Raw genomic sequence first — 26,234 nt, 5'->3', positions numbered from 1 at the left:
TTTGGTTAAAAGTGTTAAAAATTCAGTACACTCAGTTGAACAAAGCTTTAATGGGAAGTCAAAAAAAGTCCAACCTAAACTCATGTTTGTGGCCTGATTTCCAGAAATAGGGCCTGTCTGTAACCTGTTTGCATAAGCCTCTGGAATGGTCATGGATGTTCTTCACACTTGTGTACAGGGTAAAAAGAAGGCTCCATTTCACCCAACACATCCATGTTTTCATAGGACCCCAGGTTTAGGATAGTCTTACATAATGAGGTGACACCAAGGGAGAAAACAGCAAAGAACTCTGTGAACTGACTTGGATAAAAGACCACCAAGCAGATCTCCAAGGTGCAGATGAACAGTAGGGAGAATTGTGAATTCTGAAGTGGTTTGCCTATGAGGTACCTGCAGTGTAACAGGAAATGAGAGGTCTTGTGTGCGTTCTGTGCCTGAGAGAAAATTATGGACATTACCAAGAATTCTATAGAAGAGACCTGAGAGTTCTCGAAAGACTCCAGAGGTTTTTTGGGTTTTTTTTGTGCAAAGCTGAGATGAAATGGTAAATAGTAAGACAGACCGGAAGAATTTGGAGGTTAAGAATGGCAAAGCAGAGGTACTAGTGATGCTGTGGTTCTGCTGGAGCTGGAGGAAACTGCCTGGAACGGTGTATGTTGAGGTAACGGTAGGTCCTTTCTTGTTCTTTCTAACATTGTCTAGGCGTACATGGTCAGCTGAAGCCACTGCACATAGAAAATACACATAAATGCTTGGCTATTGGATTATATGTCATTATTAAACTTCAAAAGTATCAAATGCAGATCATTTCCAGCACTTGTGTCCATTAAGCGGGAGATTGATTAAAGAAATGCAATTATGCATTTATGTGTTGCATTTTACTGAGATACTACATGCGATGGTATACAGCATCTTCCAGCAATAAATTTGTGAACACACTTAAGTATTTCAAAGAGTTGACTTTACCTCGAGGACACTGAGTCTGATCATGCCATCTCCGTCCTGGTCAAATGCCTGGAATGCTCCTGCAATAATACAGGATTGCATCAGACATACTCAGTTGCTCCATGTGCTTTTCTAAGATGGGGTTTGAAGGTACACATTTATTTATCCACATACAAATTTCTACAAGAAGCTTACAGTCGTCTTATTGCAGAAAAGAATGAAAATGCTACTTTCCCTTTATTTTCACTTACTGAACATGCCCTCCAACCGCACCAGACAGCTAATGAAGCTGTCAAAGTCAATGTTCATGCTCTCATTTGCGTAGCGCATGGAGATGATATCATACAGTTGGTTGTTGAGACGGAATCCTGAACGGGGCACAGAACACATAACTGAACAGCGACAAATGTGTTAGAGTCAATTTTGTCACTAGTACTGTACAGCACATAATATGGATATTATAATTAGGGCCATCAATTAAAATTTTTTAAAAATGTATTGCAAATTTGTGATTGTGATTAATTTCATTTTTCACACACAAAGTAAATAAGACAGCTGCATTAAATTGTGCATTTATGTATTATCACCTCAATTTTGACAGCCCTAATTAAAATATAAGCCATTAATCTGTTATTGAAGATCCAAGATCTGTGTTTGCTTACCTGCATCATTGACAGCATTTCTCATCTCATAGCTGTTAATGCTCCCAGTCTGCTGACTATCATAGTGTCTGAAGATTCCCTGTTGATTAAACACAAATATGTGTGAAACTTGTGTGCATAGCTGCAAACCTAGGAACCACCTGATATGTTGACAGTGACACACACACACACACACACCTGCCATTGCTTGATCTTGTTCCACAGATGCCTGAATTCCTGAAGATTAAGTCTGCCTGTTCCATCCATCTGTACCATTACCGTTAAGGATACAACACATGGCCTATCCCAAATCTGTCTAAGTAATACTATTAACTGAAGGCATTACCAAATAAAAACATTTAATTGATCGGGCATAAAACCTTTGCCATCTCAATTTACTTTACTTTACTTTATTTAGCAGACGCTTTTATCCAAAGCGACTTACAAGAGGAAGACACCAGCAATTCTCGTTCAATTTGTGTTGATTTGCTGCGTCAACCCCTAACAGAGGTAGCTGAAGGAAAGCAGATGTCCAAAAGAGACCTTGCAGAATACAAACAGCACCCCATATAAAACTTTTTTATGACATTATTGTTTGAAGGAACTGATAAGGTCCTGTACATATCTGTAAAGTTGATACAAAGGATACATCCATAAGTGCAATCATGCTCCTGCAACTCTCCAGACTGAATCCATCTGTTCTAATTTCCCTGTCTGTGTAGTGGGACAGGTAGGGGTACAGGGATCTTGAAGGTCTGTATGGTGTAGTTATGATATATTATATGTCATGGAAATGCTACACTTACGTTCAGAAAGAACCCTGTTTAGCACGTTCTTCAACTCATTTGCTGTGATCTCCATTTCCTGTGAGAATAAAAGAGCAGATACTCTGTGTATGAATTGAATATGACTGAATATAAATCACAACGTGACCCCAAACTGTGCATTATAGAAAAGTTAGCCTTTGACCCCTAACACCCCCCATCCCACCACCATACTCACAGTCCCCCCAGCGTTCCCTGGCATCTCAGTACTCACGTCCCCGGCAATCTGCTGGAAGATGGTCCGAAACTGCTGTTCCTCTTCACTTTCTTCCCCTGCTGAGGCTGGTGCAGGCTGAATGAGAGCAATGAGATCAACAGAGAAGGGAAAAATATTGATGACAATGATATCATTCCCTTTTCACATCACCAACCACCATTTTTGTAATAAATATTTCAGATATGTTCTATTATCTATTGGTGGCAATGTTCATACTGTTCAGTTTTTCTATATACTGCTATTTTGCTGATTTTATTGATTTACTGTCTCACCATATATAGGCTGAAAATATTTATATTCATTGACTCATTTAACAATGAATTTAATACCAGTACATTACAAAGATGATGTATTCAAAAGCAGAAGGAGCCAAGAGTTGAACTCTGAGTAACTCCTAATTTCAATGAATATGTTACTATATATATTATTAGTACTTACCTCTGGATGGTCAGCCTCGATCCTGTTCTCAATCTCCCTGAACAGAAACCAACAAATAATTGATCACCATGGTAACCCACACTTTTTTTAACATATGGATCACAAGACCCATATGCCTTGTGCCACGATCGCCCATTTTAGACTGATGCAAAGAACTAAGAGAGCTAACTCTCCTTATGTGTATGACATTTCGTGTGGTTTGCTGCATATATTTACCTAACTATATCACATATCACATACTTACCTTTTTTAAGTCTGCAAACAAAATATTGTTAGCTCATATAAATCGTTAGTTTTTTCCCTGTGGAACGCCATAGACTGATGCCAGAATTCCATTGAATTATGTCTTAAGTGTTGCATAACTGATCCTTTCCAATTTCAACCAAGATACTGCAAAACCACAGCAGTTGTTGGCAACTCCATACAGTGCTGAAAAAGTTATGGGGCCGATGGCTACTGTGTGCTGGGCTCAGTCCAAATGTTGCTGTCAGATCCTGGGTCTGGCCCCACATGGTCCCAGCTGAGCTTGCAGGCTTCTTCTTTTGCTGAGGCCATTTGAGGAGTTTAATACCGAAAGGAAATCTTTACCAGAAAGTGCCCAAAATGGAAGTTGCTTCTCCTAAAAAAGATTCCATTACAGCTTCGAACTGGGGCCGATTTCTTCCAGGTCTACAAATCAAATCGCCGTTAAAATTGTTTGTCCTTGCTGTCATTACTCCCCACCACCCATATGGTACCAAGGCATCCCATCCACCACCCTTCCCAAATAAACAAAAAGGCAAGTAAAAAATAATGTCCCTCACTGCTTAACATACAGAATTAGCATACTTCATGTTATGATCGATATATGTACACATCTGTAATAGCCAATATAGATATTTAAAGGGATATTTCTCTCTAAAATTCAAAAACCCAACCAACCCATAATACTCTTGTCTGTGTTGACTCTCACGTACTCTGAGGTGTTCCTCTTTTCTGAGAAGACACGGAGGATGAACTCGCCCTCCTGGTGGGGCTCGTACGTAGATGGCACGATGATGTACTCTCCAGGGCTCAGCCGGAAACGCTGGGTCACCTCTCTAAGGTTGATGTAGGACTTGGAGCGTGCCTTTGAGGTGTTTAACAGGAAAAACTCCTTCTGCATGTGCTGCTTGTTTCCATGCATCTGACATAAAGGTGGAGAAGAAGGGCAAAAGGGCAGTCAGCATACATACAAACCATATAGAAAATATATGGAGAAATGAAATACATTCAGACTAAACATGTGTAAATCGCAGCCTTTGATGATCTCAGCAGACAAAACAAGTTTTCATCCAACCACCATACCCCATACCTCCTTTGGCACCTGTAGAAAGAAATCGAGACAAAACCTTTATCTTCATTGAACAGTGGAACAGAGACACAGCTCTAAAATCTCTGACGATGCATTAAGAGAAATTATTTTGAAATTATTGTTATTAATTAAATAAAGAAATATCCACTCTATTGAGGAAAAAAGGTTTTAGAATGTGGACTTGAGTACCTCATAGATGGCAAATCCTATGGTGAACAGGTTAGCTCCCAGCTTGCGTTCTTTCCGACGGTTCTTCTGCATCAAGGACACAACAAAACTGCATGCAACCTCATTGTCATCAGGATCGTCATCTTCTTCCAGGAGCTGAAGTCGGTACTGGGGATTTGTCCAGAAGGTGTCTGGAAAAAAAAAAGTGACATGGTGATGTTGCATCATTTTAAGAGGTAAATGTCAAAGAGTTATCCAGAGGTTTTGAACCTGGGTAGTTCCGGCAGCCCCCAGCAGAGCAACCCCGCACCCAACGGCCCTCGTTCACAGACACAGTCCACTTGTGAATTTTGTCATCCTCTAGCGCATCAGGGGTGAGATTACAGATCTCAATCTTGGTGTAATTCTTCTTAAAATCCTCAAAGGACATCCTTCATGAAGCATTGAGAAACAGAGGAGAACTGGTCGTCCAATTTGGCAGCAATACTGTATCTTTAACTATTAGCCATGACATCAGGCAGTGGTTTCCTCACCAGAACTCCCCATCCTCAGCATTCTGATGCTGTAGCTTGTCCTTCTCTACTTTAGGCAGTGTTGTCCATTCCTTTGAACTATGGAGAGGGGAAAAACATGACATCCAGGATGCACATAATGCTTTATCGTTAGCTTTTGGATTTCTTTTTAACCTACTTGTCGCTCCAGGGTCCATTCCACTCCACCTGACCCCATGGGTTACGGAGACGCACCAAACGCACTTTAGACTGGTTCTGGGTTTGGTTTTGCTTACACTGCAGGGGAAATTGCATTTGAAAATGCATGTTTAAGAAAGTACAGGACAATGAAGAGTAGCAGCAGTGGAGTAGTAGTGTGGCTTTAGCTATGCCATTCTGCAGCAGTACAAAACTACAGCAATGTTTTCTGCAGTCATCCTGGGTCCAATTGCATGGGTTCAGCAGTAATAAAAATGCTTAATCATGTAACTTTTACCTCCTCCACCCCTGTCACAGAATAGGCATGACCCTTTACAAGTCCAGTCACAGTCCGAGTCTCAAAGCGTGCAGGAACCAGAGACTGGAAGCAAGCCACATATTAAGTTCATTATTTCGATTGATTATGCAGCATGCTTGGCAAATAAGACGATGTGGTAGTTTTATGTTGTTGCTAACATCAATAGAGCAGCCCATCAGGGAGCCTCTTTCCAGTGCTTTTTGCATGATTTTGTACAGGTCCTTTGGGGCTTCCTTCATTTCATAGAATTCTGTCACTCCCCCGGTGAAGTCTTCCATGCCCTCCGTGGTGTTACCACCTTTAAGAGCCTCATAAGAGCCATGCAGTCTGCAAAAGGTGAGGACACATACAAGTAACAGTGAAGACAAAAAAAATCTGAGATACGACACGGATGCAAAATCAGTGCAGCCCGGCTCTCACTTTGCATAGGCCTTTTCCAACAGGGCACTCCAGAACTCATTCCTCTCAGCAGATTTAGTGAACACCAGCTGGTTGTTGAGGGTGGGGACACGGTCATCAACAACAACGTCGACCCAGTCACCGTAGCGCCAGAACTGCGCAGAACTCAAGTTAAGTAACAAAGTGGAAAACACTGCCAGTCCTCAAGACAGCATGATCATGGTAGCAGGGGCGGACATTGCTAACCTGGAAATGGAAGAGTCCAGCATAGCCATCAGAGAAGCTCTGTTCAGAAGGCACAACGCGGTAGAGCAGCTTTTCGTTCAACGTCAAACAAGCTATTGCAGCCAGTAACCAGCAGTCACCTAGAGCCGAGAACAGAATGAACAAACCTGGTCAAGAAGCAGCGCAAATGCAGACCTTATCAAACAGGAAACATGCCAGGCTGTTATCTGCCTCTGGGGACAAATAATTGTTCACTTTTATTGAGGGGAGGGGCACAACAGACACCCTGCCCCTACCTCTGCACCCTTTTTTTACTTTTTTTTTTTTTTTTTTTTACAAACAGGGAATGACAATGAGAAATGCTGCTGTTTGGATTCCCCTCTAATAGAGTAAGCACAATGCATAGGGTCTTCGCTGCATGAACACTCCCCGAGTTTCACCCCTCTCCCCCCCATACATGTATTTGCTGAAAACACACAGCACCTAGAATGTTCTGTAGTCTAGACAGTATCTCAGAATAGTGGCATGTCACAGACTATGTGGGGATGCTATTTCTGTCATTTTAGTGAGCTTGTCGTTTTGGCCTCTTTTGCCTCTATCATGCATACAAATGTCCCATACATCCTGAGATGTTTGAGTCCTGTGTATCGTATCGGGATGGAGATAATGGATAGAGACACACTGATGAGAACTCAGAAACAAGTGTTTGCATGTATTACCCAGATCACCCTGGCAAATGTCTGTCCTGCTGGCTCCTCCAACAATGAACTGCGGGTTGTCAGAAATTTCCTGTTGCACACAAGCAGATGACACATATGAATTAAATGCAAATATTGGCAATCCTTGAATTTCTTATAAATATTCTGATCATTTGTCCAAACAACCAATTTTTCTGGAATAAGATCAAATCATGTAAAAATGTTTTTGCCAATACATCACGTCACCAACCGTACAATACCTCACAGTCTTCGTTTGATTCATTTGGGATTATACATAACAGACTGTACTAATTTAATGTTTTGTTTTTTAGTAAATTAGCCTGATACACAACATTTATGATGAAGGCAAATAGCCTGTGTTTTATTAGCATTTAAAACAGATAAATTAAATAAAACATTTTAAAAATATAGATTTAATAAGTCACTGATCTTCTTTCCCAGTCCAGTCCACCAATATATAAATAATTTTATATATATTGTTAAGTAATATAATTGGTTTAGCATATTGTCTCTTGTATCAAATCAGAGCTCATCAGCTTGAGCTCATCTACTAATTCTATATTAAAATGACTAAAGATTTGTATGAAGTCCTCCTTTTCAGTGCATCCAAGAACATGTCACCAGTGTTCTCTACTCCATATTTACAGCATTTTATCAGACACCCTTATCCAGAGCGACTTACAATAAGTAGTTACAGGGACAGTCCCCCTGGAGCAACTTGGGGTTAAGTGTCTTGCGGACACAATGGTAATAAGTGGGATTTTAACCTGGGTCTTCTGGTTCATAGGCGAGTGTGTTGCCCACTAGGCTACTACCACCCTCCATATGGTAGACACCATACTGTACACAACCATACCAGCTACCAAATCACTGAAGAAGTTGGGCGTGTCCCTCTACTTTCTTGTCCTACCTTGGGCCTCTTCCACACGATGTTCTTCACTTTATTAGATTTGGGTCCCAGCTCTTTGTAACCCAAGGAATCCACAGTGGCAGGAAAGGCGTCATCCTCAAACAGGGCCTTCTTCTGGATGTACTCCTGCTTCAGGAGGTTGTAGTCCTGGCCATTAAAGCGCAAAGGCTTGTTGAGTGATCCTTCCCCGTCTCTCCTCTCTCTTTCCCGGATCAACCGGTCACAGAAAAAGCCAGATGGCGTATAGGGCATTTCGTTTTTTTGGTTGAAAAAACTGGCTTTGACTACCTCTAGTAAAGTCTAACAAGCCTAAAAAACCCTGGCATAAATCCAAACAGCTAATCTCTGATTGGCTACCACTTCCAGTGACGTCCTTTTGGCCATGGCCATGGAGTGGACGCTAAGGCTGGAAGAAAAAGACATTCATCCAAACTGTGTTGACGCCCACACAGCCATACAACACACAACACACAACCACACACAACCACAACCATACGTACCTAAATCATAAAGCGCATTCCTATTGGCCACTGAACAATAAGGCTTCCCTGACTGTGTCCCAGTGCCAGCATTGTTGGGGGACAAAAAGTGGGAGTGTATGGCAGCGTGGACCCGGCAAAGGGAGGCCAGTGGGATGGCCTGCCTCAGCAGAAGGCATTCAAACCCTTTAAACCTGCTCTCAATGGAGCTCAGCATTGAGCAGTCTCAGCACAACCACAGCGGCATAATTCTGAGAGACAAACCCTATTTTCACCACAAACATGCCTTCAGTCTCAACCTTTGTCTCCTGGTCAAAACTACATGGCATTGTCACAGGACACCTGTAGTCAGACATGCAGGGCATTGCAACGCCGCATAAACTAGCCCGACATAATCACAGGGGTCATGATCTGCTTGACATAAGGCTCTAAACACTGAATGCTGCAACAGGTGATTCTGCTGCCATGCAGCATTTTTTCTTACTTCTCTTACTCAAAGTGATATTCAACTTCTGGACTGCAGTAGGTTGTATGTCATAGGTCAGTGACATTAAAAAAATGACCACCGACTTGCTGTGAACTTGAGATAACTTGTGCCATATCGGAATGGTTAAAAAAAAAGAAGAAGCTAAAGAACAGATTTGTTTTAATTTCAGGAAAAGCTTCAGGAGTAACTTGTCATTGAATGTGGAATTGTCATTTCTATATTACATGTTAAATTAGTATTTAAATGTAATGTAAATGCCATTTAAGCAAAGGCAGTTCCTAAAATACTAATAAAGCTCTATATACACTTCCCAGTTTTGTATAAGAAATGAAAGTTGAAACCCAAAATCATGGTAAGTGCATTTAATTATCATAAAAGTGATCAAGTGCACAAAACAATTCTGTATCAACTCTATACAGAATAATAATTACAATCTTAGAGCAATAATTATAATTAACATGGGGGGAAAAAAAACAGAATGACAAATTGCTGCCAGCCGGCACTTTTTCTAGAACAAAACCACTGGGAACACTGGGTAAAATAATCTCTACTGTATCCTGATATCCCAGTCACCCTCCATTGACAAATCCAGGTCCCCAATTGTCAATTTGTTGAACGCCTCTTCATACTGGAAATTCACAGGGATCTGAAAACCTGTAAATGCAAATATTTTATTTTTGTATAGGTATATATGTATTTATGTATGTATTAATGTATGTGTATATGTATGTATGTGTAGTTTATTTGTTTTTCAATGTCTCATTAGCATTGAATACTTAATGACAATTTTTGTATTCTTCTCATCCAGATTTCTTTGAAGTGTAAATTTGAAAAGGGTATTGGGTAATGATTTCATACAGAATCTCCAATTTCAGAGGCTCAAAAGTAATTGGACAAGTAACTGATAAGCAGGCCAACTGTGGCCTGTTCCCAAGTGATGCCATGAGTAGTTAAGAATACAAAAAGTATTCAGTTGGCATCTGGTGGCATTTGGAACTCAACATGGGACCCAATAAGAGAAATTTGTGGTGAATCCAGTTTTGTTTTCATTTACTATCCATGCTTTTACATAAACCTGGATGACGTTTACCTGATGTGTGCACTGTGACTTCTGATGGTTTCTTTCTCATACCCAGAATGACCACGAACTGCACCAAGCATTCTGAGGAAAAGGAGCCATCTTCATCCGCAGACCTGAAAAACAACAAATAAACAGGATGACTGTCTACTATGTGAACAAACTTGGAACAAATGTACAATTCTTGCAGTAGAGTTAACCTGTCGACGCGTTAGAAAAACCATGTGCTGGTCCTTAACTAAATGACAAGTGTTTAAATAAGTGTACAGAATTGCCTACGGGTAATTGCAGATTTGATGAGCCGTTAACGTTTACATTTACGTTTACGTTTACAGCATTTATCAGACGCCCTTATCCAGAGCGACTTACAATCAGTATTACAGGGACAGTCTCCCTGGAGCAATTTAGGTGTTAAGTGTCTTGCTCAGGGACACAATGGTAGTAAGCGGGATTTGAACCCGGGTCTTCTGGTTCATAGGCGAGTGTGTTACCCACTAGGCTACTACCATCCCATCCGTTAAAAAATACAGAAAAAAACAGCTGCCCTCACCTGCAGGCCAGACCACCTGGCTTCATGAGGAATCTGCGGAAGGAAAATTTCTTTATGTCCCTGTAGTCAAAAGAGTGTCCATCATCCTGGTACGACAGACCCTCTGCACATCCCTGTCGCCAAAATCAACAAACATCCCATTTTCTTATAAAAATGACTTTATGGCTTGATGGCTTGACTTGATGGCAAAAGTAATATTCACAGCCATTCTCTGCATATCACCTTGTGGTCTAAAGCCACAGTGAGATTGATGGGGAACTGCTGAAGATCTGCAGTACAGGAGCCACAGCCTGTTCTCCGGGGCACCACTGTTCCTCCACGCTGAAAAAGAGGAACCTGCACCAGCCAAGAGATATAAAATGTTTTGTCATAATAAAATGCCTCAGCATCATTTCATATCTGTACCATGGGGTAAAATTTCGTACAATGCACGCAAAATGTAATTTTCTATGTATATGGAGAAAGCAAAACTTGCTTACTGTGTCAAGGGTCACAGGAAAGGTTTGGTCTGAGTAGCCCCTATACACCAGTGCAGTGTGGACATCATACCAGAGCTGCCATTCAAAAACAACAGATTAGCAATAAATGTAAGTCTTGCTTTAGCATGAACAAAACTTTGATGTCTGAAACCTCATTTGAGCCAGGAAATGAAATGGTGATCTCTTTGATTCCTGCAGCAGTCACAGGGCAGACCAATAACGCACTCCCTATGAAAAGAATGTACATTTTCTTACTGTCAGTGGGCAGTTAATACCAAAGATAAAGTGTGTGAATGCTGTTTACCAATCATATACTGGCTATCTACTGCAAAAGTGCGCTCTTCTTCAGGAAACTCCACCCACAGTGGCCTAGCGTAGATAAAAGTTGTAATTCATGAAAATACCCGCATTGTACCTCAGATTGGTGTGACATTTGTAAGGTACCTTATGGGTGGCTGAGCGAAGGTATGAGCCAGGTAAAACAGGGTGTACCAGTAGGGCAACAGGCAGTATCTCTGCTCAATAGCTGAGCGGATGGCAGTGGTGACAGCATCGCCAAAGAGCCACGGCTCACGTCGCTTTGTGCTTTTGTCAGAATGGCCCCGGAAAAAGGGCTGAAAGGCCCCGGCCTGGTACCAGCGCACCAGTAGCTCTGGTTCCGGGTCTTTCACAAAGCCACCAACATCGGCTGAAACAGGAAATGTTACAGAAGTGACACTGAACAATAATTCACACAACATTTTCCTAGTTTTTCTGTGAAACATAGAATTAAATAGCAATATCTCCATCCGATCTTTAGAAATATGAAGACATATTTGATGTGACAAGGACATTTTGCTTTTTTTTGTTTCTAATAATAGGATCCAGAGTTTAAAATCTGCATTCTATCATATTCATCAAATCATTCTATCATATTCATCAAATTAGCCAAGCACAGAAACCCAAAGACACCGCGTCTCCTTGACACGGATTCCTTGGTCACTCTAAGCGATAGTGCAATCTCACCTCCACAGAATGCAATGCCTGCAACGCTTAATGAAAGGAGCATGGGGATCGAAATTTTTAAGTATTCCAAGGTGGCCACATTGTCACCTGTCCACACTGCACCTGTGAAAAATAGTAACATTTACAGAAATAACATGAAGTATTTAAATATGTTTGGCAACTGTGACATTATACATGCATTTGTAAATCTCTATTTAAAGTCACATAAGTAATCAACACTAGATGGAACCTGCTGACCGTGAAGAAATAGACTGCAATAGGAACTGAAGTGGGGGCTCATTTTAATATACACAAACACTTCAAAAACATTGCTATAATATATTACTATTCTATGGCATTTCTAATAAACAATATACAGACATACTTAACTAAAAGGTTCAAGGTTGGTTAAAAAGGCATCGACTTTTATCAATGATTTACCCAGCCTTTGGGACCCTGCAAAGAAGGAGCGTGACAGAACAAAAGGTCTCTCTGTCCCCCCAGATCGTGTCATCAGCCCTTCTACGGTAGCCATGTGCTGAAAATGAGCAGAGGGCATACGCTCTCATTTTAAGGCTCGCCATGTCCCATCAACCGTGCCTTCTAATTGTGCAAAAACTTACCTGATAAAACCCATAGAGATTGTGGAGTTCCCGGTGCTCCCAGCCCCCATGATGTATCGTGTCTTTAGGGATTGTTTGCTCAGGACCACTGAATACTGAAGGTTCGTTCATGTCATTCCACACAAACAAGGACTCTGTTGATCCCTAAAACACATACCAAAACATACCATGTATTAAAAGAAATGTATTAATTAACCTCTTAACATTATAATTGCATTTACGACTCACTTTGTACATGTCAAAAGAATACCATCGCGCATACCAAGACCTCGTATGGGGACAGCTGAAGTCCAAATAACTGGATTCACCTGTTAAATGCAGAAATAACCAGTAGGAATAATACTATTAAAATAATAACAATATAGGGTTTAATATATAGCACAATAAATAACAGCAAATTAGTACACTGTAATTAAATCAAACACAGAATATTGGCATTACTGGCACACATGAGCTGGAGTTGTAGCCCCTTTAGATTAGATGTTTGGATCTGACCTGGCCAGCAGGTGCCTGTGTAGACAGTGCCATTCCTGTCCCTGACAAAGTGGCCTCCATCTTTGGCCTCACAGTAAAAAGGCCAGCTAGGATCCACTTTGATGTGAGGGTCACTGATGACCACCAGCTGAAAGCATTTGAGAAAGGATGACCTGGCAGAATATATACAGTAGTGTCAGTCAATTTTACGCAGGAAGCACTGTCTGAAGCTGACCTTTCTCTTCTTTTCCGCTATGTGTTTCTGAAGGCCCACAGGACTTGGGAAGCGTTTAGGATCCCAGGTGAAGTAACGCTTTCCGTCAGTGTGCTCGATATCCAGCCAGATGACATCATAAGGAATATTATGAAGGTCAAACCCAGCATCCACAGATTTTACATCTGCCTCGTCCTCATAATTCCAGCGGCACTGGTGGTACCCAAGGGAGAAGAGAGGTGGGAGGGCTTGGTATCCTAAAAACAGAGGATGTAAAACATTAGAATCTAAGCATTATCAGTGGAGGTCATTCTTGCAACGTGTTCATCAAGTGTGCACTACTGTAAACCTTTACACAGTGAACTCGATGTGACCTTGCTGAGTGAACACACTCAGCACTCGTAATTAAGCAGATAAGCACCCATGGAGGGGCGATGACATACGATGACATTCTCCTTGTAAGTCACTTTGGATAAAAGTCTCTGCCAAGTAAAGTAAAGTAAAGTAAAGTAAAGATGACATACACATATGCATGTGCAATAAAAGTATTTGTGGCCATGGCCATTACGCCGTTTGGAAATATTGAGGAAGTGGCCAATGGGGACGAACCTAAGATAATCAAATGGTATATAAGGTATATACGGTATAGTCGAGCAGCCTGCTGTACTTTCTTGACTTTCTTGGACTTAGTCTCTTTTCTGTAGAAAAATCTGACTTAAGACACTTTTCTGACTTTTCCACGGCTGCACAGTGAAGTTTAATTCTCCATAAGAGTTGATGATTTCACTCCACAAGGATGGATTTGGTCATTCTCACCTCATATATCTACTACTTACAGATTAGTCAGCTACATACAAAGGACAGTTCTAGGGATTGAAATTACTGGTAGAATGTAATGTGATGTTTTTAAAAAATTAATACAAACCTGTCAGCTGTGCAAACTGAGAAAAGGTCTGGGAAGGTGACGGTCCCAGCAGCACAAAGCAATCGATCATGCCACTCTCTGATATCCAGTGCAGGTCTGTGTGATGGACCTTTCTACTTCTCTTCACAGGGGGTCCTTCATCACCCTAAAGATTCAAGGAAAAAAACTGTTAATCCAGCACAGCCTGCATCGCAACCTAAAAGCAAACTATTACCTCATTTTCATTTGGTGTATACTGGACATCCACAAGAGTCTCGGAAGCATTAAGCCAAAAGAGTCCTATAGTGCTGTTACACTTGTGGGCCAATAATAGTGGGATGGAGCCGTAGAGGCCAAGTCGGCTGTCAATGTCATAAGCAAAAACGTCCAGGTTGTACAGCCTGTAGGGCTCTCCCCCGCTACACGCGAAAAAGTTTAAAAAGTCACACAGTTCAATACATACACTACAAATGTTTTCTACATTTCTTTGCAAATCTCTTTTTAACCTGGTGTCTTTCAACCGGAGGTTGTCTGCATGCTCAGGAATCCCATACACATTGCTGAATTCATGGAGTCGGATGTCCAGGCCAACTGAACTGGGACCTGTTGGCGACATGCGTTGAACATCTTACATTCAAACGGCGACGTTATGACAATATACCAACCATTTGCTTTAATGTCTACAAATTGTCCAAAGGTCTCCTGCCAAAGGCCTGTGTGGTCCTAAAATGACAGAAAATAGGGGACAGGTCAGTATAAATCTGTAGGTTAGTATAAATCTGTTGTTTATACTTAGAATCCTATTAACAATTATAAGGGATGACCTGATTTAATGCTGAACCGGGCCTGGTGAGAAAGCAAATACAAACACATACAAGGATACTCTAAATATAAAAGAATTGTTTACTGAGTTTAAACTATGCAACGTGTCATTCCACCCACAACACCCACCTGGGAGGCTCTTGCAGTGGCTCAAAAAATAGTCGACCGTCAGGGTTGAACGTCACTGTGACTTCATCTTTACACAATAGTTCCAACTTAAACGGACACTCATAGATCCGCACCTGGTACAGACCTATACCCCACGTAATGGTTACCGAATCCATTCCCTTCTCCGCTACACGAAAACTGCCAAAAGAACACCTCACCCATTTACAAATGTCAACACTATTTCGATTGAGCAATAAATGCATGCAAGGTGTAGTATAGATTTTCAGATCTTACTGTTCATGAACTGGCTCTCCAATTAGAACATCTGGAACCTGATAGCGTTCTTTGATTGGATGGACTTCATCAATCATCAGCCTCATAGAGCCATTTTTGATTGCGTTCACTTGCAGGAGCAAACGCAACTACAATACAGGGTGAAACTGCATTTAGATCCTGCATCAGACAGTCGTAATCCTGACCTGACTATAGATATAATATTCTTGGAAGAAGACCTAGCCATGACCTACCTTAGACTTTGGCTCAAAGAGCTCCATGCAAGCCCCTTTCTGTGTCAGGACTAAGCTGTCCAGAAGAGCACAGTACTTAACAGCTTGTCTCAGTTTGTGCCGCCTTATGATAAAAAAAAAAAAAATATATATATATATATATATAAAAAAAAAATCATCACACCAATGTGAGCCTTAATGTATTTATTTTGTATTATATACATATGCATGTGTAACAATCCCAAGTTGTAAGTCTGCAAAGACCGGCGGTGCAATATTAGCAGTCGTGGCCGAGGACTTTAATCTCCCCCTTTCCTGGAGACAACAGGGGAGCCGGGCCGCTTCTCTCCAGGGAAGTAACCGCATTTTAATGTTGTATTTGGGATGAATGTGTGTGACTTATGAATTTTAGCGATGGTTGTGAGCCTACAGGGTGGGGTTAGAAAGTAGGTTGAGAATGTGTGGGATGATGTGCACATTCGCTGTGATTTCTAAATTGCTGTGTATTAACCTTTTTAATGTGTACCAAACTGCTGTGGTCATAAGATTGCCAAGTTTGCACCGTAATTTGCAAATTTATGCGTGCATATTTATTTATTTAGGACAGACTTTAACCTGAGGCAGTTTAAAAATATCTGCAGCTTCAATATCTAAAGATGGCATCCTATAGTTTACCAAGAATCAGAATTCTGTTTAGTTTAAGTTATGTGCATTCATAGGAATAGGAATGCTGTACGTGTACAACACCACATTTTCAAAAAATTATTTTTGTGAAAATAAGGCACAACACCATCTCAAATTTGGATGGGTTAGAATCAAACATTTGATCTTTCTAAAGTGGTCAATTTTGTGTTGGTGGATGCTGTCATTTATATCATGCTAAATGTTACACCCCTTTTTAAATCTGGTGCAAGGACCTATCTAAAATACTTTTGTGAACACAGAAATCTCAAAGTGGGAGAAAACACATTGGTCAGAAGTTTTGTTCAATGACAATTTTTGGTGTATTCCTATTGGGAAGTATGTGAACCTCCTGGAATATTAAAGTGGGAGCATTCAGACACTTGACATAGAGGTATCCATTCATATGCATCATATGGCACAATCGTGGAAGCTTCATTTTGTGCAGCTTTTTTGCCTACCTGTAGAATGCTATGTGCTCACTTGTCTTGTACTTTTGTTTGTCCTCGTTTTCTGGAACGACGCTGCAAACAATTCGCACTGGTGTATTACAATTAATGAACTCACCGTTACAAAATGATATGTAATTACAAATATATAATTGCATTAAAATTATGCAAAATTTCAACAAATGTGACAGTCACTCAATGATAAATACTCATCGTGCGTGGCTCATTTGGCCATTCGTAACTAAAAAACATAAAAAGTAACTATGAGGTTTGCTACCTCGTGGTCTCTTCCTTGTCTTCAGCCATTTGTTGATTCATTCAGTTTTAAGTTATCGAAGATGAAGCTACTTGCTATTTCCTGTATAAATGTATATTTACATTTACATTTACAGTATTTATCAGATATATTTTGTCCTTCACACTTACACTCCCGTTTTGTTCAAGTCACAAGCTCTGCAACTGTCTCATACGCTTTTATTAAAAGGATCATTACTGCATACAGATGACGCAAAGGTTTGCCGTAGTCTGCGGCGCGGCCGTGAGCGTGTTGCGTAAATAGAGCGCAAACGCTACGAGCATGAACGCACAGTTGCGTCATCATTCTGCGCTCCGCTGGCGGTCACGGGATTTGTAGGCTTTTAGGAAAGGACACTGGTGCAATGTCGTGTCGTTTGCCTCTGCCCAGAGTATTCAACAGTTAATAAAACCAACTTGTTTGTATAATATAAACAACGTAAACAACGTGGTTCCATTCCGCTCCGCCTTTGACACTACAAAGTGCTAAAATTAAGTACAGCGCCTCCCTCTATTGGTGGTAAAGCAGCAGTACCCGGAACTGAGGCGGAACTGAAAACAGCGTACAGACACAGATGTGTGAAAATGCCATATGTCGCGGTGTACCTACAATTATTGTATTTTATCATCAGCGTCCGCCCCGTTTCTGGCGCGGAAGTGTCCATCTGGAATGTCAACTTTAATAAGGTATGTTCTTGGTCTTTTTAGGTAAGGATTATGACAAATCAAAACGAACCTAACGCCTTTGTTGATACACAATCTTTCATGTGTGATCCTGTCAAATCTGCGTTCGCAGCGTTTGTTCAATAGATTGCACACCAGGGCTTACTGGCTACCCTGTTGGAAATGCACAGTGAGCAATTGTGGCCAGCAATCCGTCTGAATAGTCTGGATAATTTTGTCGGTAGTGTAATTATGCTTCTGGGGCTGTGCCACTTGTAAATTGTAAAACAAATGCCATCATTAGAAACATTTAATTTGTAGATCAGTAAGGCTGGTGCTCAAAACACCGAAATGTTCCTTATTTGTTCTCTTTTGTTCTATTTGTTCTCTTTCTTCCATCTTGTGTGTGTTTTTCTAACTCTGTAAACAAGCCTAACAAATGCATGTTTGCCTTTTCTTCTCTCAGAATGATGACGCCGCCGTCTTTCGTAAAACACTGTATGCCAACTCCACCATCTTCATGAAATGTGGGTTTCATAAAAACTTTATTGTCTACAGCTTGCCTTGCGTTGATGATTGTTTTTGCTGGAAGTCCAAGAATTCCTCGGAACTGTTTTGTTTTAGGAGTGAATGGCACTAAAGCTTGTCTGCAGTTTGTCTCCTCTAAAATGGCACAACTAAAACTTTCTTGCACTGTCTTAATACCACAATAGGGCCAGCTACTGTGGTGGATAACTGAAAATCCTCTGGTTTGCTTATAGTTGAAAAGGATTCACTTCTCTGTGATGAAAACCTTACCTTCAACATTTCGTGGTACCTTCGCTCCTCCATCTGCTACAACGAGGTCTTCAACACTCCGGTAAGTGGAAATACACAGAAGGCCTCGTGTCTCAGAAATCGGGATATTGATTGTGGCCTGTATCCACTCCTCTGCCAAGGATTCCAGGGCTTTGAGCTTATTTGGAAGAGACCAGATGTTGAAGGATGACTGGAGCGGTCACTACACCCAGGACTTTATTTACTTTGAGGGCTGCAGTGCCTTCATTGCTCCTAAAGTTAGTATAAGTCAAGGGACTCACCCGAACAGAGCCAAAAAAATATCGGTTACACATTCTGATTTTGTGTCTGTCTTCTCTTAACCTCAGGTCTACTATAAAAAGTTTGCTCCTATTAAAGCCCTGACCAGTCCAAAGGTGAGTTCTTTTTGGCATAAATTCCACCAAGGCTGAGCAGGATGGCTTGTAGTTTAGGAAACCAGGAGAAAAATGCACTGTATTTGAGGTTGCGTGAGTGTTATCTCCACTAATGTTGGCTTGCAGCATCTTGCAATGCCACTAGGAGGCACTGCAGAATAATAAATATAGTGATTGATAAATATGACGTGATCACGTGGTTAAAGCCACTCCAAATGCATTGCAATAAATTTGTCCAATGACAAAGGCTTCTTCAAATGAAACCTCTTTCTGCTGTCCTTCTGCTGCTCAACTCAGGGATCACATAGGAAATAAAATTAAAGGTCCCCTATCATGAAAATGACTGCTCAGCTCAGACAGTCGGATCTGGAATTTATCCCCTTATGTTGTCAGGCTTCGTCAGCCCAGAGAATTTCCCACACCTCCACTAAAACCTTATCGCAACGGATTATGGCTTGCAAATGTGCAAAGCAATGCAGTTGCTTGGTGATTGGGTGTAAAAATGAGCACAAATAAAATTTATATTCAGTCACACTAGAGTGAAGTGGGTTAAAATTAACCAGTGGGTTAATTTTATTATTTATTTAAATTGTACACGCTAACGCAACTTGGCCGTGTCTGCGGCAAACATTGTGGTTGGTGAATGGTGTTGCTTAAGTTGTTTGTGCAAAGGCACCCTCACTTCTGTAAGCCGCTCTTCTCCTCATTTACATTTACATTTACAGCATTTATCAGATGCCCTTATCCAGAGCGACTTACAATCAGTAGTTACAGGGACAGTCCCCCTGGAGCAACTTAAGGTTAAGTGTCTTGCTCAGGGACACAATGGTAGTAAGTGGGATTTGAACCCGGGTCTTCTGGTTCACAGGCGAGTGTCTTACCCACTAGGCTACTACCACCTCGTCCCACCTCTCTCCTCCTCATTAGCATTTAAAGCTACAGACACCGAAACGTACTGGGGAAATATCATTGTGGGACTGGCTAAAAGTGTCTGTAATTCTGCACCACGGCTGAATTTCAGGAAGTGATAGTAGATATTGTATTAGGGGACCACTAAGCCCGGAGCAAAAAAAAAGGTTATTCACACTTTATACAACATTTGGGGACATGGAAATGGGTCACTGCTGCTAAAACAGATCATAACATATTCTGTCAGATTTTATTCACTGACCCAAGTTTTGCTTTTGCGACCTTCAGTTTTCAATCTAGGGGTCTTGTATGTATCGATTTGTGTTTAATTGACTAATGTGTTGTGATTGTACACAGGGTGATGAGAGTGGCACCTTAAATCAGACTACCACAATCATCCTGCAGGAGAGACCAGTAAGTATCTCCATTGTTCACCAGATTTTGGAGAATTTTACTTAATCTCATGGATTTTCTCTCTGTGTGTACTCTAGGAGTTAGGAGCTGTAGCCAAGGTGTGGGCTGATAGCCCATATCTTTTTATAGTCAAGGTAAATGTGGGTCAACGGGACACTGGAAATGAAGAGAAGCTCAATAGTTCACTGGACAGCTTTCAGTTTACAAGTCAGTGAGACCTTTTTCTTTACATATTTTCTGTTTATCATCCTAACATCATCCTAGCATGATTTAAATAATGTCTGCACACAGTGACAGTGGAGATGAAGGGGCCGAGGGAATACTCCTCTCCCGCAGACTGGCCCCTTATGATGGTAGGACATGAATGAGCTGATGACTCGCCTAAACCCATCCATAACAGGTCTGCCTCATGAAATCCTCATCCTGTCTCCCACAGTTCTACATGGTCATGTGCATCGTCTACGTGTTCTTTGGAGCTCTGTGGCTCCTCTGGTCTGCATGCTACTGGCGGGACCTGCTGAGGATCCAGTTCTGGATTGGAGCTGTCATCATCCTGGGAATGTTGGAGAAGGCTGTGTTCTACTCTGAGTACCAGAGCATTCGTTACCAGGGGGATTATGGTTTGTTTTAGATTTTGTCAGATAGTAAAATGTGGGATCATTAGTTTTAGACCAATAATTGTCTACTCCTGTTTTTTTTTTCCCTCTATGCTTTCCCTGGACTCACAGTAAAAGGTGCTGTTATATTTGCTGAGCTTCTATCAGCATTGAAGAGGTCGCTCGCTCGAATCTTGGTGATTATTGTCAGCCTGGGCTACGGCATAATCAAGTGAGCATAAACCAAGTCAACAGTGACCAGCATACTGAGTCCTCTGCCACTTTAGGTCCCCTGACATGAAATTTGTTTTTGCTTTTATATCGGTCTTAGTGGTCCCCTAATACTGTATCTGAAGTCTTTTCTGAAATTCAGCCTTGGTGCAGAATTTCTGCCACTTTTAGCCAGTCCTATAATGAGATTTCCCAAGGATCCACCATTTCGGTGTCTGTAGCTTTAAATGCAAATAAGGAGGAGAGTGGTGAGACGAGGAGGAGAGCGGCCTATAGCGAGCATTCACAGAAACAATGACATTGACCATTTATTTCATTCATTTCAGGTTGAAATGTTTGTCAGGTTCAGGTTTGTCATTTCACTTACATGCATGTTAGAAGGTACATAGTGAAATCACTTAAACAAAGTTACATACTGACATAAAGTGCATATGTGCGACAGACAAACTGGCTAAATAAAGTGCAAACATGGGACACAATAAGTACAGAATAACAATACAGACAGTGCTAAAACCTGTGGAACAAGTCATGAAGGTGCAGAGTAACAATGTGCAAATGCTGATGACATCAGAAGTGGTAAAGTGCAAATAATGCTGTTATAGGAATGTAATAGAGATATGTTCTGCAAGAGGTAGAGTTTGTGTTTGTCAGTCCAAAGAGGAAAGTCCCTGAGTGTTAAAGTGTCTGATGGAAAAGAAGCTATTGCACATTGTGATAGTGAGGGACCAAATGCTTTGGTACATTTTTCTGGATGGTAGGAGGGTGAAGATTGCATATGAGGGGTATGTAGATAGCTTGTGGTTTTCCTGATACCGCATCTGTGGTAAATGTCCGTTATGGAGGGAAGAGAGACTCTTCTCAGCTGATGATCTTCTCAGCTGTTCTCACTATCCGCTGTAGGATCTGTGTTCAGAAACATTCTGGGTCTTCTTGCGCTGAAGTAAATAAATGTTTAATTTCTCTTAGGCCCAGACTGGGGACCACGGTGAACAAATTAGTTGCTGTGGGGCTCCTGTATCTTGTGTTTTCTTCTGTAGAAGGTGTGCTCCGGGTGACTGGGGTGAGTTGAATGCTAGTTATTTCAGTCTGTCAAACGTGAATCATGAGAGGTTTCTAGTTTACTTAAAAAATAAAAAAATAAAGCTATTTACATTTCATGTTATTAATTACATAATTATTGTAGAGTTGTATTGTTAACTTTTCCCCGTTTTTTTAGGGTTTCTATGGAACAGTGGCGCTGGTGGCCAATCTCAGCCTGTCCCTGATTGACTCTTGTGTCATGTGGTGGATATCCTTTGCTTCTCACTTAGTGGTTACATTAAATGTATACATTTCTAGATTTTTACTATGGATTACGAACTGAATTTATATATTACTCTAAAAGTCTAGTTACACATATGAGTGACAGTATATTTTGAGCACCATTGTAGTCAAAGTGAACTTTTCAGCCATATAGTGGCTGTGCACATGTTTAGTGGGTAAGTAACAGTTCAGGAGGTGGTGTGGAAGATCCTAGGGGGCCTTGAGGTGATAAGGGTTATAAACTGTCTCGCAACCTGGCAAACCTGGATCTGATGCTTCAGCATCTTCTCTCTCCAGTATCTTCTTCAGCAATATCTAGGTGCCTCTGTAGAATGTGGTGAGGATAGGAGGGGGGAAGTCTTGCATGTTTCAGCCTCTGCAGAGTATAGTCTCTGCTGGGCTTTCTTGGTTAGGGAGGAGGGGATAGTTCCTCAGTGATATGCACCCCAAGGAACTTCACTTGATACTTCTCAGGTTTCTTTGTGGCTTTTTCCTTGACCTCTTGATTCTCACATCTTTATCAGCCTCTCTCAGACAACCCGGCTTCTTAAACTGAGACGAAATGTTGTAAAGCTTTCGCTCTACCAGCACTTCACCAACACTCTCATCTTCTCAGTGCTAGGTAAGTAATGTGATTATAGGTTTAACAAGAAGCATGGATCCTCATCGATCCATTCCTTTAATTTATCCTCATTATTTTCAACCTTACAGCTTCTGTTGTATTTATTATCTGGACAACTAAAGTCTTCAAATTTGTGGAATGCCATACTGTGAGTATGAATGAATGAATGTATAATATAAGGCTGTAATAGTGATAAAGTCCTCCTTTAAAAGTGGTCAATAATGCATTTTGACGCGACTCAAACATTGAACACATAATCAAGAAATGATTATACATAGCACCTCCAAATCCCTCTTTGTAAAATGAAGAAATGACTAAATACTAAAAATTAGATTATTACTCTTATTAATTGAACAAATTTGCTTCCCTTTCAGGGCTGGAGGGATCTCTGGGTGGATGACGCTTTTTGGCGGCTGCTCTTCTCCACAATCCTGCTGGTAATCATGGTTCTGCTCCGGCCCTCTGTGAACAGCCAGAGGTAATGTGGAGTGTGACCATGGTTAATTAGCAACATTTTAAAGTTCCAATTATGTAATGGTCTGCTTCTCATGCCCTCTTCCTAGATTTTCCCATTCACCTCTAATAGATGATGATGATGATGACGAAGAGGATGAGGCCAAGGAACCTATGCTGAATGAAGCTTTTGGTAAGAGGCTGTAAAAGAACCAGCCATTCTTCAAGCATTTTGAATTCTGTAATTAATTATTGATTATTTTGTGGGCCGCAGAGGGGATGAAGATGAGAGGAACCAAATCTGAGATGAATGGAGCTCAGAAGCTGATTAATAAAGAGGTAAGGATGTCATAACTGAACTCAAAGCAAGATATTAAGATGCTGTCATTTCACTGATCCCATGATCTTTATTAAATGCTTTTAATTGTTTCATGGATCAATTATTTTAAAAACAGAGTCAGAATTTGTCTTTAAAAAGGAAATATGGTTTATTTATGTGCTCTTGTTTTCATACCAATGAGCCAAAATGTTACACTGTAGGTTTCCAATTCCACTTCCCTGATAATTTAGGTTTCAGCTTCCGTAAAAAGCCTTAGTCTTTTGTCCAAATTTAGATTTTAACCGTTTTAGTTTCTGGTATTTCAATTAGCAAACAAGAATATGGGCAGGCCTTATTAAGGGTGAAGTTTTATACTATCTGCTTATTTAGAGTGTTCATCTGATACAAATGAAACATTCTTCTGCTCTCAGGATGAAGACCTGAAGTGGGTGGAAGAGAACATCCCCACCACCGTGGTGGACGTGTGAGTTTATGCATCATTAGCATTTAACAGTTGTAACATTCACACAGAGGGGTAATGCAAACCAGCTGGTGCTGAGATGCTTTGTCCTAGAACTGTATCCCTTACACCAGGGGTGTCCAGACTTTTTTGAATGAGGGCCACATATAGAAATATATGAATGGCTGGGCCACCCACTAGATGTGGGTGCAACATTATACACATAAGCAACATTATACACTAGATGTGAGACAATATCCCATTGGCTCACATCTAGTGTATAATTTTGCTTCATAATGAATATGCTTTAAGAAAAAAAAAAATAGAATAATGCTTGCTAGAAAATCTATTTTACATTGGCTAAATTATGCAATCTGGTTTATTAACACATTAATAATGTGTAACATATTTGTATCTTCTATAATGGGAATGGCGATGGGACATTTGATAGATGGCCTGCAGAATTCAACATTTTTCTCAGTAAGATGATACGGTTAAAATAAATTGTTATAAAATCCACCTCTGCACCATCTTTGAGCACCTGTTTTGATGCTTTGTTTTTGATTGGTGGCACGTTAATGTCTAACATCGCGCAGAGGTAAAAGGTCAACAATATTCCGCTTTGACCTCACAGCCCTTATCATACCTTGCACTGCACCTCGCATTCTTTGACCCTCCAGTGCAGCTCGCCTGGTCCCTCCACTCATGTAGAGTCTTATCTGTCTTGGCCCCTAGGTTGTGGAATGAACTTCCCCACAAGCCCACAACATCACAGTCGCTGAGTATTTTCAAATGGCATCTTAATACCTTCCTCTTTAGAGAATATTTACACTATAATACTATACTATAAGTAACTATATACTTTACTGACTGCTCATGGAGTGTCGCTCGCTACTTTGCGTGTCGCTGGCTGCTCTGCTGGGTGCAGCGAAAGACGCTCCTCAGGCGCGAGTCCTGTAGTGCCGAACTGGACCCGTTCGGTACCTGAAAGACGTTAGTGACTCGGTTGGCGGAAAACTTAATCAATGCCTTTGTGAACCAATTTTATATGTGGGACATACTTCATTATATATTTTAGAATTAACTGAGAGGCAATTAAAAATGGATCACAGGCTGCAGTTTGGAGACCCCTGCCGTAGACCTGTCTGCATGCCAGTCTGACTTCTTTTTACTTGTTTTGTCTGCAGAGGACTTCCTGTTATGCTGGATGAGGAGGAGGTAAAGTTACTCTTTCATCTGCTTTCTGCCTCCATATTTTATGACCAGCAATGCTCACCAGGGTGTACTTCACTGGTGGCATTACTCACAGTATCTCTGTAACTCTGTAAATCATTTGTTTTTTCCTTCTCTGTCTGTCTCTCCGGCAGGAAATTCTGAAAACAAAAATGGAGAGATCTAAAATGGAGTAGGCCAAAAGGAGAACCTTTCACTAATGCTGCAGTTGTTCAGGATTACAGTAACTGTGAATAAATCTGTAAATGTGTTTGAGATTATATCCATTTATAGTCTGCTTTAATCCAAGCAGTTCTGGGGATTTTGTTACTGGATCTTGAGTCACATTCTGTCTTTGTGCCGTATGTCTTGTCATTATTTAAGGACTTTGTTGTCATTGCTTAAAATGACCCCCACCCCCTCCCCGGACCCCCATAAATGGAAAGAAATTGTTAAAACTGTACAATCGGAAACAATGGGTTATTTATTTATTTATTAGTTTGGTGTAGTTTGTTTACAACGTGTAATATGGGTTTGTTTTGCATTTTTTTTGTGTTGTATGTTTGGGGACTTAACTTTATAATAAACGCTATTTTGACACTTTAATTCGTGTGTCTATTTTTACATGTCAGAATACTTTAATCAGATGACAACACAGTGATGACTGGCCATATTTCAAATTTTGAAATACAAACTTAGCTCAGACTATCTTGAATCACTCACCGTACAATCAGTAGCAGTTACTATGAGACATGAGATGCTCTTTTATGGCAGACAAGCTGCCACTGTGCTGCACAATGCATTATGGTTTTGTGAAATATGCAAAATGCTGCGACACTCGGATGGTAGGGTCAGAATTTGGTGTGAACAACATGAAAGCATGGATCCATCCTGCCTTGAA

The 26,234-nt window shown here is 40.9% G+C and overlaps 3 protein-coding genes across 5 annotated transcripts; 1 reads left to right on the top strand and 2 right to left on the bottom strand.

Annotated features, from left to right (window-relative positions):
• Window positions 1–185: 185 nt before the first annotated feature.
• On the bottom strand, window positions 186–8,176 carry capn3a (calpain 3a, (p94)). Its single transcript, XM_028997827.1, has 21 exons — window positions 7,828–8,176; window positions 6,918–6,987; window positions 6,220–6,338; window positions 5,995–6,128; window positions 5,733–5,901; window positions 5,554–5,637; window positions 5,257–5,354; window positions 5,100–5,177; window positions 4,837–4,997; window positions 4,588–4,757; window positions 4,399–4,410; window positions 4,022–4,230; window positions 3,066–3,102; window positions 2,625–2,702; window positions 2,393–2,450; window positions 2,236–2,300; window positions 1,785–1,853; window positions 1,608–1,686; window positions 1,197–1,313; window positions 967–1,025; window positions 186–725 (listed from the first exon to the last, which is right to left on the bottom strand). Exons 1-21 carry the CDS (start codon window positions 8,077–8,079, stop codon window positions 699–701), a joined length of 2,145 nt encoding a protein of 714 aa, XP_028853660.1. The 5' UTR covers window positions 8,080–8,176; the 3' UTR covers window positions 186–698.
• Window positions 8,177–9,140: 964 nt separating this feature from the next.
• ganc (glucosidase, alpha; neutral C) lies at window positions 9,141–17,185 on the bottom strand. 2 transcript variants are annotated; one of them, XM_028992638.1, is made up of 25 exons: window positions 17,074–17,185; window positions 16,943–17,039; window positions 16,678–16,740; window positions 15,557–15,659; window positions 15,324–15,451; window positions 15,051–15,227; window positions 14,924–14,945; window positions 14,765–14,822; window positions 14,606–14,702; window positions 14,335–14,518; window positions 14,121–14,265; window positions 13,217–13,452; window positions 13,003–13,129; window positions 12,736–12,815; window positions 12,508–12,651; window positions 12,326–12,422; window positions 11,906–12,007; window positions 11,345–11,588; window positions 11,205–11,269; window positions 11,052–11,128; window positions 10,901–10,975; window positions 10,644–10,757; window positions 10,422–10,534; window positions 9,884–9,987; window positions 9,141–9,447 (listed from the first exon to the last, which is right to left on the bottom strand). In XM_028992638.1, exons 2-25 carry the CDS (start codon window positions 16,981–16,983, stop codon window positions 9,341–9,343), a joined length of 2,703 nt encoding a protein of 900 aa, XP_028848471.1. In that variant the 5' UTR covers window positions 16,984–17,039; window positions 17,074–17,185; the 3' UTR covers window positions 9,141–9,340. The 2 variants fall into 2 exon arrangements, with proteins under 2 accessions (XP_028848471.1, XP_028848480.1); XM_028992647.1 differs by having other exon boundaries at window positions 16,943–17,126.
• Window positions 17,186–17,468: 283 nt separating this feature from the next.
• LOC114797688 (transmembrane protein 87A-like) lies at window positions 17,469–25,939 on the top strand. Of its 2 annotated transcripts, XM_028992674.1 has the most exons (20): window positions 17,469–17,646; window positions 18,089–18,149; window positions 18,384–18,481; window positions 18,561–18,677; window positions 18,768–18,815; window positions 20,082–20,138; window positions 20,216–20,345; window positions 20,430–20,491; window positions 20,575–20,758; window positions 20,867–20,966; window positions 21,932–22,025; window positions 22,182–22,253; window positions 22,781–22,889; window positions 22,979–23,037; window positions 23,264–23,367; window positions 23,453–23,535; window positions 23,617–23,681; window positions 24,093–24,145; window positions 25,309–25,339; window positions 25,489–25,939. In XM_028992674.1, the coding sequence occupies exons 1-20, from the start codon at window positions 17,545–17,547 to the stop codon at window positions 25,528–25,530; spliced, it is 1,671 nt and encodes a 556-aa protein (XP_028848507.1). In that variant the 5' UTR covers window positions 17,469–17,544; the 3' UTR covers window positions 25,531–25,939. The 2 variants fall into 2 exon arrangements, with proteins under 2 accessions (XP_028848507.1, XP_028848517.1); XM_028992684.1 differs by lacking the exon at window positions 18,089–18,149 and having other exon boundaries at window positions 17,509–17,646.
• The last annotated feature ends 295 nt before the right edge of the window (window positions 25,940–26,234 follow it).

The sequence above is a fragment of the Denticeps clupeoides genome, chromosome 1 (assembly GCF_900700375.1).
Source record: "Denticeps clupeoides chromosome 1, fDenClu1.1, whole genome shotgun sequence".
In the NCBI taxonomy this organism is placed as follows: Eukaryota; Metazoa; Chordata; class Actinopteri; order Clupeiformes; family Denticipitidae; genus Denticeps; species Denticeps clupeoides.
The sequence above is the reverse complement of the archived record's forward strand: the minus strand, read 5'-3'. Positions and strand labels throughout refer to the sequence as shown.